This window comes from Nothoprocta perdicaria, unplaced genomic scaffold (genome assembly GCF_003342845.1).
Source record: "Nothoprocta perdicaria isolate Ctin4 unplaced genomic scaffold, notPer1 scaffold_59, whole genome shotgun sequence".
NCBI lineage: Eukaryota > Metazoa > Chordata > Aves > Tinamiformes > Tinamidae > Nothoprocta > Nothoprocta perdicaria.
The window spans coordinates 548,950-570,847 of NW_020455854.1; the positions used below are offsets into that span (position 1 = coordinate 548,950).

At 45.9% G+C, this 21,898-nt stretch overlaps 1 protein-coding gene across 4 annotated transcripts in view; it reads right to left on the reverse strand.

The window, feature by feature from the left end:
• MGRN1 (mahogunin ring finger 1) overlaps nt 1–21,898 on the reverse strand; it is a 43,305-nt gene that overhangs the window by 15,594 nt on the left and 5,813 nt on the right. For all 4 annotated transcript variants that reach the window (XM_026049019.1, XM_026049021.1, XM_026049022.1 and 1 more), the window contains exons 2-5: nt 20,281–20,399; nt 17,212–17,300; nt 11,697–11,843; nt 1,827–1,944 (exon numbers count right to left, since the gene is read on the reverse strand). In XM_026049019.1, coding sequence (XP_025904804.1) covers nt 1,827–1,944; nt 11,697–11,843; nt 17,212–17,300; nt 20,281–20,399 — 473 coding nt within the window. The remainder of the gene's footprint in view (nt 1–1,826; nt 1,945–11,696; nt 11,844–17,211; nt 17,301–20,280; nt 20,400–21,898) is intronic.

Below are 21,898 nucleotides of genomic sequence, written 5' to 3' on the forward strand. Positions count from 1 at the left end.
TTTTTATTAAGGTGTTCTTTCGTTTTGTTTTTTTTTGTTTTTTTTTTTTTTTACATAACAACATATTGTTTTCCCTTCTGTCAGCCAGTCAAGAACTATATCACATGCAAGTATTACAGTGGGCAAAAATATTAAGTAAAGCTTCTTTTGATATCACTAATAATCTGGAAAGCAATCTGAAGTATTTAATAGTATACAGCTGAATGATAACGCTCTGCCAGATGTCACATAAAAGACTGCTGCACTTTGGGTGGACATGCAGGAAGCTTTGGCCATATGAATGTAATTTATTGGACTTGAGAGGGAAAGGAACTACATGTACACAGAGCCAAAAGGAGAGAAGAAACTCTTCAGAAGCACAGGGCTTGTTCTATGTTTTCTCTATAACCAGAGCTCCCAGAAACATCTATGAAAGAGATGAGCAAAGAGAGCCAAAAGCTTACTTCTTTCCACAGCATCTCTCCCTTTAAGCTGTCAAAGGGACATGACTTCAGTACTCRAGAGCTAAAAACTTGTTGGCAGCAACAAAAGTGAAAACTAAGCTCCTCAGTTCTTTAAGAAGAAAGGGATCTGTGCTCCTGCTTTCCAGCTCACTCAGATGACAGAAGGGTTTGAAAAGCAGCTCTTCCAGGCTTTTGTAGGTTGAGCTTGTGAAATCATATGTTGGCAGAGAAGCCAGGACATGAGGAGACCAGACTCTGCAGGCTCTTGGAGGAGTATGGTAATTGGCACAAGGTTTGTTAAAGCACCGCAACTGAYTGTAATTGTAACTTCAAAACAATGGCTATTGAATCTTTTCAAAGCCTATAAAAGATTTTTTTTTTTTTAAATAGGTAGCTACCTACCATGGTTCACATGTTCAATACCCTTCCATAGGCTTGGGTCAGGAAATGAGCACTGGGAATTGAGCTGGGAGAGGGGTCCCCAGGAACAAGCAGTTAGCAGCAGATACAGAGCAAGTCTGCTGCTTCAGAACCTCTTAGAGCCATTCCGTGCAGAGCAGGGTGAGATCAAGACCTCCCTTACCCTTGGCTACAAGCAGCAGAAGCCCCTGGACCAACGTTTTGGGGGCTAGAAAACTACAAAGGTAACATTTCCACTGGAATTTTGGCAAAGATATCAAAATGAACACAATTCCATAGATCTTGTTGTGCAGCAAAAACCACTGGGTTCGATTAAAACCAAACCCTTGCCTGTTTGCAGTGACGGGTTCATCGACACGGAGGAAGGCACCCCCTCGTTCAGTGCTAACGCACCAGTGTGAACCTGCCCGAGAGGTGGCATCCCCACACGCACTGTGCTGCTGTGCTGAACAGTGCAGCTCCTAGCCCTCAAAGCAACCAGACCCTTCCAGAGGGCAAGCCAAAAGAAAAAAGGCAGACCGAGACAGAGTTTCAGAGCCTCCAGTGACTCTGTCCCAGGATAACTGGGAAAGATGCAACAGGAACCAGACAGGGGCACATTATTCCCACAAGCTCTTCGGTTGGCAGGGAGAACAAGGCTGAAAAGCAGCAGGTTTCTCTGGGAACTGCTCCAGTGCCCATCTCTGCAGCCTCCCTCCTGTGCCAGCTGCTGGGATGCCAGTTGGTCAGTGACATTGGCAGTCCCTTCCTTGGCTTTTTCTTCAYACTCTGCCTCATCCACCTGCCAAGTCCCTGTGTTGATACCTGCTCTTCCCATGGCGCCCTCAGCCTCATAGCAAYGAAACAGGCCATGGCAGCTGTGAGTGGGAATCTTCCAGGCATAACTCAGTGACACTGAATGGATTCCTGTCCTGCTGGCACTGCAGGGTGGCGGAAAGAAGGAGACACTAAGGAAAGACTTACCTCATCATCCTTCCAGTCTGAGAAATCAATCTTGAAGGAAGGCAGGGAGAATTGCTGGCTTACTCCTCTCTTGTAATGAACCGTCTCCGACTGCAGAGAGGGATTCTTTGTGCTGTATCTGAATAAGAGGGGGAATAAAAGAAAACTTGCTGTAACAAACGATTGCTCTCTGCTGGGCTCTCATTCATTCACGCCTGTCTGCCTTTCAGGATTCACAAGTGGCAGCTCTAAGAGGCAGAGCTGGCAGAGGCTGGCAGCCATTCACTGAGAGACAAAAGGGGAAGGGAAAAGGTCAAGGCAAGATGGGGAGCACAGGGAAGGGAGAGCAGCACAAACAGGCAAGGTCTCCTTGGATCCATACGGACCTGCCTGCAACACTGGGCGCCGAAGCAGTACAGTGGGGTGCAGCAGCCTGGCAAAGGGCAGCTCACTAGATCAGGCCTGGGCAATGCCAGCTCTCAGCCCAGCACACAGCCTTTTTTTATTCTGCAGGAAACCCTGGCAGACCGAGCGCTACCTAACAGTGACAACACACCAGGCAACGTGGCAGAGAGCTCTCCCAGGTCTCTGCAGGACAGTTCTGCAAGGAGGAGAGCAGCTCAGCATGGGATCATCCTGGCAAGCAAGAACCATTCAAAACCACTGCCTAGCTCTCCCTGTGCCATGTGCCCTGCACAGAGCTGGACAGAGTTAGCAATAGCAGATACTAGATATGAGCAATACCAATGCTCATCAATGCTCTGCAGCTGCCATCTACAACAAGGTCGCAATTCTGCTCGCTCAAAGCTCAGTGCTGAAACACCAGCACCACCAGCCAGGGTTAGACATCTGTGAGTGTGGAGCACAATAGCATCCAACCCAGGTTCCTACCCCAAGAGGGACATTTCCTTTCCTACCTACAATGCGATTCACAGCAGGTTTCAGTGGCAAAGCCACCTCAAGAAACCTGCACCCTTTTTGTTCCTTTCCTGAAGGGCGATTTCTGATGTGAACTTGCACAGCCTCTCCCAATACTGATTCGGCCACAAAAGAGTAAGCAGCAAAATGCAAGACCAGGTGGGAACATCTGAGGCTGATTTTACCGCAAAAGCCTTTGTGTCGCTCAGCTCCCAACAGTATGGTGACAGACAGAAGAGAAAGTGGAAGACGCCTTGCCCAACACGGTTGCACTGCAGAAACAAGAAAGCTCCTCCAGAGCAYTGACCAGCCAGGTTTAGCTCCAGCTCCACAGCAAAGACTTCGACGGCCAGAAGCAGTAACAGGACATTGCCTCTTAAACCATTGCTTCCTAAGCAGAGTTTCACAAAGTGAGACTGGGAGAGCACTGGCCTCCAGCCACTGAAACCACCACTGAGCAGCTCCAAGTCTGTTGACTGCTTAAATGTGTCACCAGCCTTGATCTAGCAGCCAGCCTGGGGACAGGCTTCAAGGAGAGGTGTCACATTTGAACCAARAACTCCAGGTCAAGTTCTTCCTTAATTCAGCCAACCATCAGCAGCTCAGATTTAACTGATGAGGTTTGTCAAGAGCAGCCRGCACAATGGCAGCATCTCAGATGCCGCTGACAGGCATCTTCTGTCAGACCTGTGAAGACCACACCAGAAGAGACCAAGGTATCTCTCTGACAGGGCAGTGCACACCAGAAGGAGATGGTAATACAAAGGTTTTCTGCATCAGAAGTGATTCTGGTAAGCAAGGAACTGTGCTGAACCTGCCCTGACATTAGCAGAGGACTGGGCAGCTCAATTTTGGACAACAGCAAAGCAGAAACCGAGGAAAAAGCTCAAACTGGTCAGCTGCTAGCAGTCAGTCAAGAACAGCACATCATACCAGAGACTCCAGGACACGAGGAAGAAAGGACAACTAGGCTGGAGGATGCCAGAGGTGACTGTTGGAAAGGATGTGCCTAAGGCTGAAAACTATAAAGAAGCTGCAGATACACTAGAGCGAAGATGCTGAGCGATGAAATTATCTGCATGTGCACAGAGATCTAAGAGGTGAGACAGCCAGAGTCAGCACTTGCTAGAGGGCAGGGAGTACCAGCTCTGCCTCCTGCCAGAAGCAGGACACAGCCCCTGCTGCGTTCTCACAATAACCATTCCCACGTGCTTTCCATCCTGCCTTCAGAGCCAACGTTACCCACCTGYCCCTCGTAACAATTCTGCTACTAGGGCTGCAAAGTAGACTTGGTTGTTCTTTGAATGTGCTTTTAGCAACCCAGTCAGTGCCCCCAGCACCTGGGCAGGACGGAGAGGCCGGGCATGTTGAGACCTGGCCTGTGCAGAGCCCAACAGAGCGCAGCTGCAAGCGGCTGCGCCAGCGCTGCAATGGGACACGGTCCCAGCACCTATAGGCCTTCCAGCCTATACATCTCCCTACCTGTTGCCAGTATGCAAAAGCCCTCTGAGCAAGCTGGGCCAGTGTTGCTTATTGCAGAAACTTAGAGCTCAGTGATTAGGATGCATTTAGTAGTAAAAGTTGTACAAACCTGGACACCAGAAGACGAAAAATGCTTATTAATGCATCTCCAATCCCAGAAAAAGAGCCAGGCTTCCCACTGACACGAACTGCTGGCGTTCCCTAAGAAGGTAGTACAGTTCCAGGGAGGATCCAGAGAGCAGAGCTCTTCAAGGCTTACCCGGCATCACGAGATCCTCATTAAATTCTGGAAGGCCACGACRAAGATGAGGATTGCAATGCACACTTTTCTCTTCCTGATGAGGTAGCTGCACTGTATTATTTATGACAAAACTTCACCTCAGAAACTCTTCTGAACTATGCTGAAATTCTGCTGCTTTACTAGAAGGTCTCACTCCATCCTTTGCATTTAAAGCACGGTGTGGGAGAGATCAGAATGACAGGTCTTTTATGCATGAACTACAGAGCAAGCAATTGAGTGAAGTTTTATTTACTGAGTTGTCAAGTCAAGTACGATGAATAGAGTAAGCCTGTATCTAGCTCCTTTTGTGGCTCTCAGAGCTTCCCAGCTCTGCAGAAAGGCACAATTCTCTCTGTGCAGCTGGGAAAGCAGGGGAAGGAAAAATGACTTATCAAAGGTGACAGCAAGTCAAGAAAATGCTGGAAATGAAGCCCAGMAGAAAGAGCACAGGTCAGAGAGGGCCTGGATAGCAGCACCCTAGCASTGCTTGGAAAGGGGTGGACACATGCCAGTGCTGGGCACCAGAAGGTCTTGCATTAACAGCACCAGGGCTAAAGTGCTCTGGGAGGGCAAGAAATGCTGCTCCTAAAAGCAAGAGGTCAAATGACACTGGTGGGAACTTGTCCACAACACAACTATAAAGGTTCAATCTAACAAGGAACCTTTTCCATGTCCACTTTTCAGCCTTTTCACTTCAAGGAGGTATTTGGAAAAACTCCCACACCTCTCATTAGGCTGGCAATGAAAATCATTTCAGTGCCTTCTCATCTAAACTATTCCCCATACCAAGCAGAAACACCCTCTGGGCTGAAAGGGGCCAAGAGGCCCCTAATGAGAGAAGTCACAGGGAAGTCTTAGCAGAAGTAAGGTCAGACAATGTTCTCACCAAATATTTAATGTAAAAATCAGATTATAAGCAACAGTTGCAGGAACTGCTAAGAAGATGACATACCCCCTTCAAAGACACCAATTAAAATGCTCTCAAAGCAGCAAAGAATTTGCACATTCTGATTTCTCTGCAGATCATTCCTGCCACTCGACACAAAGAGCATGCCTGTTTAAAGAGTCAGGAATCCACATGCTGCTGGCACACAGTGCTCACACAGTCCCTAAAAAGAGAAACACACCACATACATGGCCTTTCCGAGCTGAAGAGTCCGACAAAAGCATCAAGGAGACTTTCCAAAGGGAACCAGCGAGTTTTACAGCTCACTGCTAGGCTCTCACACCCCACACTGACTACTTTCTTGCTGATCCCAAACACCTCTTCCCTCTTCCCAAGCCCAGGGAAGAAGCGGCAGACGAGATGCCTGCATGAGCACATCGCAATGATTTTGAGAAGCAGAGAAAAACCAAAACCATTGCCCATCTCATTCCATCACCATCAGCTGGGAAGCAGTCATGCCTGCCTGGAGGAATTCAGCCCATGGCTCGGGCAGGCTCCTCTGTGTCCCCACTCGGACTTGTGCCTAAGGACCTGTGGGACAGGGGCAGTTTCAGAGGGTCCTCGGGCAGCAACTCTTCCATCACTCTAGGCAGCTGTGATGCCCCAGGGGCTCCATGTGTTCTTACAGACAAGGAAGCAGCCGTGTYCTGGCAATGCTCAATGGGGCTAGGAGCTGATGGGCAGCAAGCACCTCAGCCTCCTGCTCTTCCATCTGCACCTGCCCCTTTCATTTTGGGTTTGGAATCGGACAGATCAGCTGCTGGAGAGGGGCAAGTTGAACAAGTGTCCTAACAAAACTGATGAAAAAAGAGCCACAGTCGTCGGCCTCGGTCAGCTAGGCAAGACCTCAAGGCATGCAAAGGTCCAGCTCCAACTGCTCAGCTTCCTGTAGAAGGAGCCGAGCTCGTGACTCTCATCAGGCTGCAAAGCTGGCCGGTTACACAACTGTTTCAGACAGAGGCAGAAGGGCCAGAACTCTGAYTAAAGACAGAGGGTTGGTCTGTTCAGTGAAACATATAGAATTCAGCTTTCCGGCACGTGAACTTTACACACTGCAGGCCCCGTGGGGACTGCTGTCTGCGTGGATCAAAGCCGGCTTTCGCTATAAAGACAACTTGTGCCTAGCAGAAAATAGCACTTGCCTCTGATTTTTTCACACAGAGGAAATCTTTCTACACAAAGAATTCAAATTAATCAGAGCCCACAGCCAAAAGCAGCAAGAGCATCTTTCAAAGGCCCTGAACAGGCAGAGTATATTAAATAACCAAAGGAATATCCAAGTGCCTCTGTCTCTGCTCCACAATTTTTAGTGAAAACAGCCATACACAGAGCTCCAGGTTTCATTTGCATTTCATTTGGTGAACCAACTATTCACATTTCCATATACAGACAGAATATATGATCTATTTCAGTGCCATACCCACTGCCAGCTTAAATGACTGCAATAGGAAGCCTGCAATGAGCATAGTGGGCGTTGCAAAACAAACAAGGAAATGAGATTTAATAAAACATTCCAGTACCCCCATATGTGCATCAGCAGCACAAACAATACAGCCCCGCAAAGCACAAGGGCTAGGAGGGCAAAACTGACCTATTTTCACCGTATTTTCACTTTAAAATGAGAAAAAAAGAGTTTGGCAACATTAGGAGGAGGAGCCCCRTATTTGTCTGACAAGCACATGAAGAGGATGATCTTTTCGTAAGAATGGTCAGTGAAATTCTTCTCTCATGTCACGTTTAGCACTAGCTCCTGCTCTGCTTGGCTCACTTGCACCTTCAGAGGGCTTGGCTGCCTGTGTAGCACTTCCAGCTACAGGACTGGTTTGYACTTTTTCCCCTGAGGAAACAACTGCTGCTGTCATGTTAGAAGTAAGGAATCCTTCCTGCCATTCAGCAGGATACCTGCAGCTGGAGAAKTCCTGGGGGTCTCCCAGACATGAGTGTGAACACAGCTTTTACCAGGAAAGGAAAGGATACACTCATAAGCACACACAAAGAATACAAGCATCCTCATAGGCTCTTCCAAAAATACATAAGAACATGCCTGTCTCTTAAGGCAGAGACATGTAGGGGTACCAGCACATGGGCTAGCTCGGCAGAGGCGGGCAGGCTACGAGCTGCAGGCCCTTCCGTGACTCTATGGGAACTGCAGAAGGTCTCTCCATCTCACAGTCCAGCGCCTCAGGGCCTGCTCCCTACCCCACCTTGGCCAAGTCTATGTCACCCACGCTGACCGAGTCAGCAACATCCTCATCCCTCCTCCATTCTATGGCCAAAACCCTCCTTGCTGTGTCTGCTCAGGCAGGAGGCTGCGGGGTGGAAGCAGCTGCACCATGGCCAGCAGTGGCACATTTGCTTTCTCTGCACTTTGGTGGCCAGCTACGGACCAAGAGCGGTGGTGATGCAGCTCATGGCAAAGCTCAGGGCTCAAGGCAAGAGGCAGTGGTTGGGTGCTCTGTCTTCCCAAGACCTCCTCTGGGAAACAGTGCAGGTCCCAGTGTGATTGCCTGGCACAGYGCTGAATGCTCCGTTGAGGCAGGCTGGTAAAGGCAACACAGGCCTTTACTGGTAAAAGCCACCAGCTTTTAAATGGAGCCCAAGCAATCCTGCAAAGAAGCTTCCCTCCTGCAGAGAGAAACACTTCCCTTAGTCACCATTAACCCTAAAAACAGGCACACAACAAGCAAGCCCATGGGACTGCTGCAATTCCCAGATGAACAGAGGCTCCAGCAGCACCAGAGAGCCCCTGTTCCTCCTCCCACTCAAAACTGAGGGAAGGCAACGATATTCCAAAGCAGGAGTTTGTAAGCAGGAACGCCGATGTTATCAGGATCATAAGGCAGGTCTTTCAGCAGAGAAGCAAGACTAACTTGTTTAGCATTTTTTAAGGAGTCATGCTGCGGGCTGGGTGCTAGGAGAAAATTTCTGCCTTTGACAATGATCCAGAAAGTTTCTCCTGTTATAGCAATTAGCATCTATTTAAGAGAGTGGAAAAAAAAGGAGGGGAGGGAGGGATATTTTAAAGAAAATTTTCTTCCCAATCAAGTACTGGATTTCACATCTGAAAAAGTTTAGAATTTTTAATTTCCATACCAAACAGCTGTTGCACATGTATGCTCCTTGAATGTAGATATTAACTGCTGAACAAAATAATTGAGAAAACAAAAAAACTACCAGCTCAAGGAGGTGGATGATCCATTCCAATTAGTGCACTAAAAATGCAGCCCTCTCCATTTAGAGCTTAAAGAATGCAGCCCAGATTTTTTTTTTTCCACTAGAACTTGAAAAGAATAAATCAAAGTAATTATAGCACTGCCCTTTCAGAATTGCCTTGCAAAGCTGAAATCAGAGCTTCAAAAGGTTTTTTACTAGCAGCCAGCAAATCCAGAGAAGCCTACTTCAGGCAGCTGCGCTAGCCCCAAGATGCGCTTCATGAGCCACTTCCACATAGAAAAACAGCCTGGCTTGAGTTAAAGCAGCTTATAAAGTCTATATTTGTATCTCACTTCCCCCAGGCCTTACTACCTACCACATCTGCATGAAATCAGGATCACGCCTTCCAAAAAGTTCACTGTCTACCACTGCAGATCCCTGCACCCTATAGTTGTATAACATTTATTGTCCAATAACTTCAGAGCAGAGATGGATACATGATCATTCCTGTATTAGRAGGAAATTAAAGTAGGATGCACAAGGTAAAAGGACAAGTGAGAGAAGCAAGAGCAGGACTGAGTGCATTGACTTTCAACATAAAGGCCTATGGCACCGATAGGGATTGCTGCCACCGTACAGAGCGGCCCAGCATCGTCCAGTATATTTAATTAGCAAGGTAAATGATTGCTGGCTGCAGATCCTGGTTTCATGCTGAGGTAGTCAGGGTTGCTGGACAAAGAGTTCTCAGCGTGCTGAGCAGAGATCCATTTCACTGAACCATGGACAGGGTGGATAAAAGACTGCGTATTTTTAAAATATTTTTCTTTGAAGTTGAAAGTTATGTTAACTTGCAGTAACTCGATCAAGGAGCTGTTCAAGTTAAACTTAATCAGGTAGTTCATGTTTGCTACATAAGCACTAAAGAACAGGCAACGGGACTGCTGACAGCTGCTGGCTCAGTGCATGGCACCAAATTCCAGCAACCTACACTCCTAAGGGAAGCAGAAACTGCCTTTTCCTCCTCYCATCAACAACTGATGCTCTGCGAGGAGAGCGCTACTAGTTACAGAAGACTGAAAACACAGTGTCCAGACACAATCAGTTCTATTCATTAGTAATGATGTTTTCATTACACAATCATCGTTAAAGGCAAAACTTGTCCTAACAGTCTGTAAAAAGTCCAATACAGTGGAATTTAACCAATATCGTTAAACTGCTGGTCTTGGGTTCTTTAAGTTGCATTTCAATCCTAACACAATTTGGTTTAAGACAGAGGTTTAAAAAATAATCTTAAAAGAATTTCTTTTGTTATTATAATATCATCAAATACACAACTATGAGTCTGAATAAATAATCTTAAACTAAATCAATATTTTGCAGAGTTATGTTTTTTGCAAGAAGTAGTACAAAGTTTGCTATGAAGTCATACCAAGTTGTAAATTGAGACGTTTAGTTGTTACCAACAAGGGACAAGCACTCTCCTTCAAGATAAGCTAAAAAAAAAAAAAAAAAAGCGAAACAAGATTAAGTCAGGGATTTAGAGCAAGACTTGCTGATTTAAGCCAGAGCTGAAGACTGGCAATGTAAATACATCCAGCCTGGCCATAGAGACTCTCAGTTCTTTCTATTATTCACAGACAGTTTCCTTGTCAGGTCARAGACAAGGAATGGTCTGCACAGCAGCACAAGGGAAACAGCTACCTCTCCATGTTGTACCTGTATTAGGAAAAGAGGACTTCAATCTCCAAGGCAACTCCAGCAACTTCACTAGCACTAAATTCACAGGAAACCTAAAGACCTAAGAGACAGAACATGGAAACTTTATAAGGATTTCTACAGCATCCTTCTTCAYACAGCTGTTTGTCAAGAGGTATTTTTCTGTTTACAAGGAGATAATTTATTACTTCCCCCAAAGTACAGGCAGCCACACATTTCAACAAGAGATCAGCCTAAACTAGAACCCTGGATCAGGATATCCTCCAATTTGGAGGAATGCATATGTGGATGGGAGCATTGAGCTTTATTTCTAAAAATAAACTATTCATTGATCATTAGTGCAATGTTTCTACTTTGCCTAAAACTCATATGATTTGCTACACATGATTCTCCCTGATGAAACCTCTGCAARTCACTTAAAGCACAAGGTTAACCCTCAAATCAAGAGCACCACTGCAGAAGCGCTCAGTACTACTTGCACAGAGCTGCTGATCAGTCAAAATCCTGTAGTAAGGGACTTCAAGAGCTTCTGCAGCTTGAAGGTTCATTTATCCACAGAAGAAAAATAATTCTTTACCTGCACAGTCACTGGAAGTTGCAATTACATAGCAGCAGCTCACACGTGCAYCTAATTCCCACAGGCAACAACAAGCTTCAGGAGCCCTAACTCTTAATAGAGAAGGGAAACCTTTTGTAGTCTTAAGGGATATTATGCTGATTAGAATAATTGAAATGCACTGATTTAGACTGAACTGTATGATAGCTTTTGAAATCTGTCTGGAGGCACTATTAGCCTAGATGAGGACAATCTGATTCCATGGGTCACATTTTGACCATTCTTTCCACAGCTAATCACAGGTTAAGGTGTACAAGGTAGCAAACAGACAGTAAATCCCCCTGGCAGTCTGGTTTGAGATGGTCATTTACCCTGGAAGGGGCTTTGGGTTGGCCTCAGTTCCACATAGAGCCACTATGTAAATCTCACACAGGGCCTTCACTTTGCTGGTCCATGCTCCCACCACAGGGAACACACAGAAATGCAGCAAAATACATGTTCTGGAAAGAACAAGGTGATACTGGAGAGAGGGGAATGCTTTCAACTTCATAAAACACCTTGCTGGCAAAGCATACAGCTTTGAGTTCCTCTCTTTTGTTGCATGCAGAATGGTTTCCCTACACACAAAACCAAACCAAAAAGGGAATAAGAAAGGAAAGTGGCCATATGGGGGAAGGAAGCGAAAGTAATAGTCAAAGCTACCAGAATACATAAAACAAAAAAGATTTCCCTCTCCACGCCTTGTGACAGCCCCGCCTTCAGGGGTGATAAATGAGTGGGAGATGCTCATCACCTGAGGATGCCTGTGCCCCTCCAAGGGCCCGCAAGCCCGGCACTTACACTGCCATGCCACCAACAAACTCCTCCGTAGCTTGGCAGTAGATTGTGATGGCAACGCGGGCATCTGCATCAAACGTGAACTCCAGGCTGTACAGGACTTTCTGCTTCCCGTTCTCCTCAGTAGGGCTGTCAACATCATCTTTATACCTGAAAAACAACAATGGAGAATTAGAACATATATTTAGGGGGATATATATTAGTCATTAAGTTCATTCTGAAAGTTGAGACAAGAGTACTCCCTTCAGTCTTATGTGTTTTGACTTTCACAATGCCCAGATTTCCATTCTTCCTTCYGAGGAAGATTCTTCCAAAATCTAGCTGAAATTATGAAAGTGAAAYATGGAGCAACGCTGTTGAGGTCTCACCCAATCTTGTAGCGCTAGGGCACAGAAACAGGCAACAAGTTTAACCCCTAAATGTTGATCCTTTAGAAGGGAAAACATTCTCCCTCCCTTTCAGTGTTTCTGCACTTTGCTCAGTGTGTGGGTTAAAACAATCCTTCACAGGCCGGATAACAACAAAGCCTGACTATATTTAGCTGTATACATGAAGTAAGAGTATACATGAAGTATATTTAGCTGTATACATGAAGCAAGAATATACATGAAGTATACATGAAGTATACATGAAGCAGAGTTTCTGGTGTATGACAGACAAAAAGTAAGGTGCCTGTAATCCAAATGCCTCCTAAAGCAAGGTACCTCCGGAACCCTTCCGGAGGAAAATGATACTAATCCTGATTCAGATCAGGAAGCAGCCAAATATAGGAATTTCAAATAACTTTAGGCCCACAAACCATCAACCAAACCCTTGATTCTGGTAATGACTGAAGTTTGCACACATTTATAATAGGAATAAACACTAATGTGTAACAGGGGCGTGATAACCAGGAGAAGAATGGATCTGGAAGTTCTTTTTCAACAAACACAAAGAGGAATCATAACTTCCATTTGTGCTATTGGATAGGGGGACCCCACTGTGTGATAGCTGACTGACATCACTGCACAGTATTACATTTTCTCCCCATTTGCTGCAAAAAGGCAGGCAACAAATCCAGGGAGAGAAGCGGAGTGAGATGGGTTCCAGTGCAGTGAGTTACAAAGTGCCAAGGGTGACCAAGGGGACAGAGCCTGGACCAAGCAGCCAACAAAGCACACTGAGAAAGGCTCCAAGCCTCAAAGTGCTCAGTGATGGAGAGACAGGCCACAGTGCCAYGGCAAAGAGAAGCAGATTTCCCCATGTAAACTCAAATCCCTCTCAAATCCTGTAACTCTGGGTACCGCTGTTCCCGTGCTGCACAGGATGGGTGAGGACAGCAGGTTGCCTTTCAGCAGTGTATGATGACATGGGGTTTGGTGCCCAGACCCAGTCTAACGTGTCCTCCAGTGCCATCTTGATTGCCAGGAGGACTGGGTCAAAGCCAGAGCACTAAACTATTCAAAGGAAGGCCTGGCACCTTCTTCCACTTCACAGTATCAGTAGGCCTCTCCATTAAACAACCTCAAGGAACGCGCTGCACTATTGAAAATATTCAGAAATGAGCTAGACATACCTCTATAATTCARCCCAAAAGTGGTCACTGGAATGCCTATGAACCAAGTTCACCAAGATGCAAAACCTGCTGCCGGTTATGGCATGAATTCTGCTTAATAGTGCACTGAATGAGAATGAAATACTTGACTTCAGTGATTCAATATAGAAAATGAAGCTTTAGAGCAGTGTAATGAAGTGCTTAGCACACATACTTGCACTCCTGTAACCCTAGGGAATCGTTATCACCACAGCACACGCTCGCATTCCTGTCTGGAGGACATTCCGAGACTTCCAAACAAGACTTCTGCCAGAAGCTCACCTAGGTCAGATCAAAAGYGTAAATCAAGCTCAAATACACCCAACCTGCTAAGACAAAAGAACAAACCCAGAAGCTGACTGTCTAAGCAGCTGCAGCTGCCCATATGCAATAGCCAGAATAGAGCAAGATGGTACTTTCCCACATAGAGCAGAGGCATCTGAAAGAATAAAATCATGGCACTTCAAGTCTGTAAACATGAAACACTCCAGCCAGCTGGGTGGGTTTTCCTGAAGAACACGAGTGCAACATTTCAGGAAGAGCTGACTCACGGGACAGAAGGCAACAGTCCAGTCAAGTGTTGTTTGTGCCCAGAGGAAGCAGCAACACGAGCTTCTGCAAATCACTTCTTGCCACCCTGCCCTATGTTGATGTGAGGCAGGCAGCAAAGGGCATATTGGTTCGTAGATCTTGGTTCTTTTGGTTTTCAGGAAACTCACACAGCACATACGGGTTGCCAGACCACCCTCACCTCTAGAACGCCCTGCCAGCATACAGAACTTGCTCCCACCCTCTCAAGGGAAAAAAAGGGGTTAAATCTAGGCCAGAATACATCTGGTAACCACTGGATGGTCGCAAGTTTGCATACCTGAAGTTTTCTGCTATGGATAAGGAGAGCCAGAGCCCTGCGTGCCTGGAGCAGAGGCACTGGAACAAGGGGCAAAGTATGTGTCTGAACACTGCCAAGCACAAGAAGGCTGCACATTCACCTCCCTATCCTAACAGGCCTGCTGCTGGGGGCAAATTAAAACATGTGCCATAAAACAAGTTCTGGTGAGAACAGACTGCATAGGTGGCCATGCCCGTTGGTTGCAGGACCAAAGGATAAGCAAGGACTACTTTGCTGCACACTTTGAGGAGCACAGAAACATCTCGTTTTCCACGAGGTGGTGGGATTGAACTCCAGGGGAGCAGCAAGACAAAGCCTCACACTTGGCATTCCTTCCATGGTTGCAGTGGACATRGCAGACAAGGAGGTGGTTCTCGAGCAGACAAGAGCTCTTCTGTGTCCAGCTGCACTTGAAGTTTCCAGTGCACATTCAGTGAAGCCTCACAGTGCTGAGAAGTGGCCACGGATGCATGCACAGATTTAGCACTCGGTGGCTGTGCTAGAYGTGTGTTTTGGTCATGCACACAAGTTAATCACAAAGCTGTCACTACTGCGACACAGAGCAAAAGAGACTGACCACCTTGGAGAACAAATAGCTGATCCAAAGTTACGACAAGAATGGCAAAGCAGGGTGACTAAGGGAGTTGAGGCCACTTGATCTGACATCAATTCTGGGTAAAACAATGGAAGGACTGGAACTTTGTGTGTGTCTGTTAAAGAATTAAAAGATAAAAATTAGCAGCAGCCATAACAATTTTACAGAAATTYGTCTAGTTGAACCTGATTTTGCCCACTGAAGACACTAAAAAGTCTGAACAAAAACTAAGTAGACATGCAGGACAGATTTTAAGTATCACTCAACTTAGTATTATCAAGAGATATTTGGGAAAAAAATGCATTACAACAGCGCTAGGGCAGACAATAAATGAAGTAAGAACTGGCCAACATTTACACCATTGTTCGTTCACTTTTGGGGGAGTCCTCATCAAGTGAGGACTTTCCTCGCTGGAGGTTCTGCAAAGACTCACATGCAGTTTAACACTACCTAGGGCTTCAGAGCAGGTGGTCCCAGCACCCCTTCCATCCCCAGCATCACTGTCTCCAAGTTGGAATGTTTTGTAAACCAAACATTCTGATGTTAACAAAAACTCTTATCTTGGCTTGAAATCAAGCTCTCACACGAAGTACCAAAGACTCAGAAATTTAAAACCACCATCCACAGGTTTATTACTTCTCTTCGAAGCTGCTGTAAAAATTCAGTAGTTGACAGAGAGAAATGTGTCCGGCCAGAGGAGGGCAAAGAAGCCAGAATGGAMACCTCCTCACATTCCTCCATAAACTTCACATTATGGATCAACAGATAAACAGWGGATTTTCAGGTAAACAATCAGAGGAAAAACAAAGGCTGTGGGGACGTCACTGTGAGAACCTACCTTACACTTAGACACTCAGCTCAGAGCCATTTTATCTGGGAAAGGAGGTGGCAAAATAAAACTTAATTAGTCCTAGAAAGAGTCTGCAAGCCTCAACCATTGACTGCCATTAAGCCAAGCTGGAGAGGATACAAGTTGTATTTTACAAGCAAAAAGGGAGAAGGGAAAAGCCTCCCGSGCCAGAAAGGCAGGAAAGCACGAGACCCAGTGAGCCTTGGAGACTTTCAATTAGATTCCCATTATGGGTCTGCATGAGAATAAAATGAAACAGCAGCATCAGTGGTGGTGTCATCAGCACCAACACAGAAGGAGCAACACAAGAAGCTGGGTCATGACGCTGAAAACAGGCTGATAACCCTGGAATTTACTGGAATGTAAACGTAGATGCCGTCAAGGTGCAGCGACACTACACTACCATTGCCCAGGTTCACAACTCTGCTCAGAGCGCAGGATATAAAATCACAGAAAGCAGAACAGAAACGTATTCACTAAATCCTGCTCACTCCTGAATTCACAACAAGCTCCTTCCTACTCAAAAAGCCACTTCCCATCCGCCCTGCTTATGTGGATTTTTGAAAGCAGACGGAAATACCCTTTTCACCGCAAGTCTGGGAAGAAAACAAGGTTTTTTTTTTTCCTAGAGAAGTAATACATCCTTCAGCTAAAAAAAGCCAGACAGCATTCAGAACAGTTTACCAAAGGTTATTTCTAAAGAAGCTCTTCCCTCTTTTCCTCTTCAGTGAGTTTTAAAGTCACAGGTATAAAAACAAACCAAGTTTCGAGGGCTCACGAGTCAAACTACTCACATTAGGCCATGCTCCCCGAACCACCTTGGCCAAGAGTGGAAGCTGGCCCCCTGCCAGTACTCCAGCCCTGCACATGGACTGAGAGAGCGCAACGATCTTGGAGAAACTCTCTGCCTGGACATCTGCCCAGCTGCTCAGACCAAAACAAAGCACTTTGTGCTGTGCTGGGCCCCTGTGCTTCAGGCGTCTCTTTGGAAGAGAGCAGTCACAAGCTCAAYTGTTCGCTGTTGCATTTAACCCATAACTTACTTTTTTCCTAGTGCTATTTCAGAACTTGGGGTAAAGCAGGGAAAGGTCTCCAAGGTTCTCCAGACCTCCTTCCTCCACATGAGACACAGGCCATCTAAACACATGCACAACAGCAAGGACCATGCTGCATACTGGCTGCAGGAGAAACCCAATGCAGTTTTACTCAAGGTCGGTCCTCCTGTCCTGGATTTGCACCAAAATCAACCATCTTCTGACTTTTTCCTTGCACAAGACTGCATTGAGAAATTTGTCTGAAGAGTTTATCGAACTAATACCTTCCACTCATGCTAATGATTCTACAGAAGATGTGAGACCACAGTTTTGTTTATTTCTCTACGGTGTTTAGAAACACAGATTGCCCAGATTTAGGGAAAAGGAGCACATTTGCAAGCTCCAATCATATGTGAACACAATCTTCTAAACATACCTAGGAACAAGGATGTGGGCCTCAGGTATTTCTCTAACTCCTTAGCTTATTCACAGTTTGGCTCTGGATACCAGATCACTGGGTTGGAAGGATGGAGAAAAGAAAAAGAAACAAAAGAGAGTGTTTGGGACACAACGGTACCTCACAAGACGGAGAGAGTCTTTGCGGATATTCACTAAACTTCTCAGCGTCTTCACAGGCTCATGTGGAGCTGGAGTTACATAAGGAAACTGAAACAAAAAGGCAAATAATTGTCTTACTATTATCCTAAAACAGGTAGCAGCATGTTACCTTATGCACAATATACCGAAATCAAGAAATATTCACCTGCCTTTAAATGTGCTCATTTCAAGAGCAACCACAAGCAACAATAATAATGAATTTTGTTAATTATAAATTGAGTGGGTTTCAGAGTGAAAATCCTGCTGGCCCAGCAGCAGTTTGTATTGGGAGGATATTCGTGAAGAAGGGGCATGCGCTTTTTCACTACACCCTCAATTTTCAGCCTAGAAAGTCTTGCTCTCTCAAGTTTTCTTCCACTAAAGAAACCACTTCCATCTTGAACAGAAGATGCAGCCCTCTCATGAGTGTTACAACAAGCAATAGTCACCTGACTGCTAATTGGCACGTGGAAGCTCTGGGTTCCCAAAGGAAACCTATTCCAAAACAACGGGACAAATGTTCTGGAAAAAAAATAATTATTATTTAAAAGAACAAAGAAAGCCAACACGGAGGCAGGGATAAGGGGCTCACTTAAGACTATCCAGAATCTTCATTCTGGTCACGGACTCTCCACAGGGAAATGCAAAGAAAATTGCTTACTTTGGCAACTGCAACCTTTCTGACTGCAGAGCTGCCCACTGGATCTCCCATCTGCTCAGGAAAATCCCCAGCTGACACGTCCATTCACACAACTGCCAAGTTTGGTGGGTGCTCGGGCTGCAAACACAGCCATGCTCCAAGTCTCAATAAGAGCAGGACACAGAGCTGCAGGACGGGCTTTCAGGGAGAAGGCTACTTGGTGTCACCAGCAGCAGTGCCACCCCACAGCCCAATTAGAGTTGGACTCCTTTGAGCATGAACCCCCTAGGAGCTCACAGCAGTTCTGCACAAGCGCGACTATCATGGAGCAGAAGTATCAGGGACAAGCAGCATCCCTCAAGTCTCCTTGTAATGGGAAAACCTACTGAACAGGTAGCCAAATGCTGCTGCAGCTCAACTGCAGGGTAACCCTGGGTCACAAGCAATGACCCCCTCAGGTTACAGAACGTATTATTGGAGCAAGATCCAGAGGCTGAAAGAAAACTTGCTGCCTCCTGACCAAGAAGCCACAGAACAGCCCATGCCACAGCCACAAGACAGGTCTCCAGAGGCAGTGGAGAATTCACAGGGCAGCATCAAATACTTTCTTTGCAGTTTGACTGCTCCACACTATGGCTCTTTGCACTGTTGTACACAGAGCAATTAGGACCTCAGTTACTCCAAAGTGAAGGCTTGGCCTATGTCCAGAGAACAGTTTTGCTGCCTTGCGTTCAAGTATCTTTTCTTGAAGATGAGTCAGGGCAGCCAAAGGGCATTAACTTTACACAGGAAGGCTAGGTACCACAACAGCCTCCCGCTCTTAAACCTATTTGGCAAATCTCCCACTGTGTTAATGGCATTCTCACCCACTCCCCTCTGAAGAAATGATGAAACTCAGCGCCAGGATACCTGCAAGAAAACCCAAGCTGGGACATGCACGCAGTTTAATTTTGAGATTGCCAGGCAGGTCCTACAGCTACAGGCCCTCAGGACACTTRGGCAACAACTGCACCTTCTGCTTTCGCTGGCGTGTTGTGCAGGTGGCAGCCTCGTTCAGGGTCAAGGAGAAGAGGCCTGGCCTGCACAGGCCCTTATGCAGTCACAGCAAAGGTTGTTCTGCAAGGAGCCCCAGAGCTACACAGTACTAGAATGCACAGAACAATTTCCAAGTCCCTCTTGCCTGATTTGGTTGCTCATCTGCCCTTTCTGCCTGAACAGGAGCTCTCTGGATTCTCACTTCTCCTCCTCTGCACAGTTTTGTTATCTAACTGTGGTGCTGCAAAGAGCAATGGCACAGTCTGAGAATAACTCAGGGAAGAGAACATGCATAAGAAGCCTGCTTGACAACAGTCCAAACTCAAATATGAAGTCATTCTGTCTTGGTTTCCTCTACCTGTAAAACAGGGATAATACTAACTGCCTCTGAATGCTACTGGCATGAATTAATTAACATTCACCGCCTTTTTGACAAAGAAAAAATGATGTAATGGTTCTCATCTTCATGTAGTTGAAACTGCAGAAGCTGCTAGGAAAATAGCTGGCAAAGCAAGCTCCTTTCCCTCCTTTCCTCTTTAGCACCCTGAAATCATCTCTGAACAGCTCCTACCATAACCTTTTGGTCTTTCTAAGCAGTTCTGAGATGCAGGAGAAATCCAAAAGGCTTGCATAAAACCCCAAACTCTGTCTCTCATATCAGTGTTTTCCCCTAGTAAAAGAACAAGCCAATTTCTGGAGCAGGCAGCGTTTCACCACTCGATAGGATATCTGCAAGCCTAAAAGTACCTCCATGTTTCAACTAGGAAAATCAAACAGTCTTTGTAAGAAGCCACCCAAGCCACAACGCAAGCAAAAGCCAAGACAGAATGGGTATGACCGTAACAAGCATCAGGGCCTATCTTAACACTGCCATAGACCCATACAGACCAGTCAGTTATATGGAGACCACCATGGACTGAACATTGGCAGGAATCCAGTTGATGTGTCCAGGAGCCCTGGCCAGTGGAAGAGGCTGGGAAGCCAACTTGCTGCCAGACCCCAATCTCTGCAGCATGTGTGAAACCAACTTAGCCAGGCAAGTCTCTTGCGGGAAGCCCATCAGAATTAGCCCCAATGCTTCCGAGTTCTTGCCCTTCTTCCTCCAGTTCCTTTTCCTTCTGCCTAAGTGAAAATATGCCTAGAAAGGGAGAACATTGGTTCTCAGAAACCTCTGCTTGCACCTGAGCAGCTAGATTGACCAGCAAGCTATGATAGGGGGTGAGGGAAGATTCCTGCACCTCATGCTGAGTTGACTTTCCCCAAACAGTAAGGGTCCCTTAGCTCTGTCCCTTGCTTAGTACAAGCTTTATAGCAAGATTTTGCAACAAAAACTGGAAAAAAAAACTGTAAACTTAGCAGAATAGAGGAACTTGCCTGAACAGGTCTATTCCCAAGGAAGTTTAGATCCATGTTCTCCCCAAAGAGGTAGCCCTCAGGGTGAGGGGTGTCAAACTTCTCACCTCCCATGAAGAAGTGACTTGCAAAGTAGTTTCCTGGAGAAAAAATAATAATAATAATTCAATTTTAAACTTATAGAAGGGAGATAGGGAAAAGCCTGCATTGCTTCTTCCCAGTACTGCTCAATCCTGATGGATTTTTCCCTCCTTTCTCCAGCTTTATGTGTAAAGTCTAGTTCCACAAACACCATCTACCTGGTCAACCGGAGGACACAACCTCCTTCCACTTGACAATCTTGAATCTTGTACAGCCAGAGGGGGTCCTCAGGGCAACATTATTTCTCCCTCCCCTCTTTGACTTCCACATTCCAGGGCTGAAACCACAAGAAACCTTTACATTAGATGCCAGAGACAATATGCCCAGATGCTGAATTGTTTAAACACAGATGGCTCCAAATGCAGAAACAGAGATGGCTGTAAGAGATAAATCCTGGGATGGAGCAAACTCTACTTCAGCGCAGGAAGCTCCATCACGGACTTGCTTCATTCACCTTCATGGTCACGAACGGGGGATACAAATTTCAGGGGACTACGTGTGCTCAAGATCATTGGGATTCTGGAGTGCAGAATTAACTAGATTAACTGCAAGGTCAAATGAAATCTGTTCAGTTCTAAGAGAGCACTATGCATGCAGCCTCTTCAGGAATCTGCTCACATATGGATTTTACAGAGTTGGAGAAAGAAAATCAGGACAAAACTAAGAAGTCCCACATAAGCCATTTCCCTTGGAGCTTCAGAGCGGGGATTTTTCACGTGCATACATGAAATGAGTGAGCCAAACACAAAATCACTTCTCTAGGTGCAGTGAACAGACAGCAACAAGATTTTTTGTTTTGATTGTTTTTTTAAAAGAAAAGGTTCCTACAGAAGCAGTAAATAACCATCTGAAGGGTTATAGAAACACTGCTTGGACAGGATTTCAGTCCCTCTAGCTGGCAGCAAGCATGATTTAGTCTGAAATGAAAGGTCTTTCATAAATGGTTCTGCTTTTTCCATTTACATGTTTTTCCCTTTATGCTTCGAGGGAGACTTTTCTTAGTCTGCACAGATGGTACCGCATTAATGACGAGCTCTCCAATGCTGAGCTCAGTCTACAAGCATCCAGATGTTGTTATAGAAACGTGTCCTCCTTTCCAGATACAACAATCAGCTTCAGCACATGCCCAGAATCTACCTAGATTCAGGTTCACAGAATAAGCATAACAAAATTTAGGTGCTCGACAAGGAACCTTCCCTTATCCCTCCCCAGAAGTAACAAGATAAAAGCCAACACATATGCAACCTCCTAATAGAGTCAGGTTGATACGGACCGCCTCAACCACGAAAGACTGCAGTGATTTATAGTTACACTAAGGTTCAGAAAAGCATAAGGAACAGTGAAATTCAGGAATTCATTTCACATTTCAAGTCGGTCAAGCAGGTTTGTGTTTTGGGGCATTTTATCTGATTAACCGTGAAGACGACACTAGTGCAGGATGTCTCAGAATCACAGCAGCTGCTTATCTGGGATCAGAGTCGGCTCCCTCTTCGCTTCA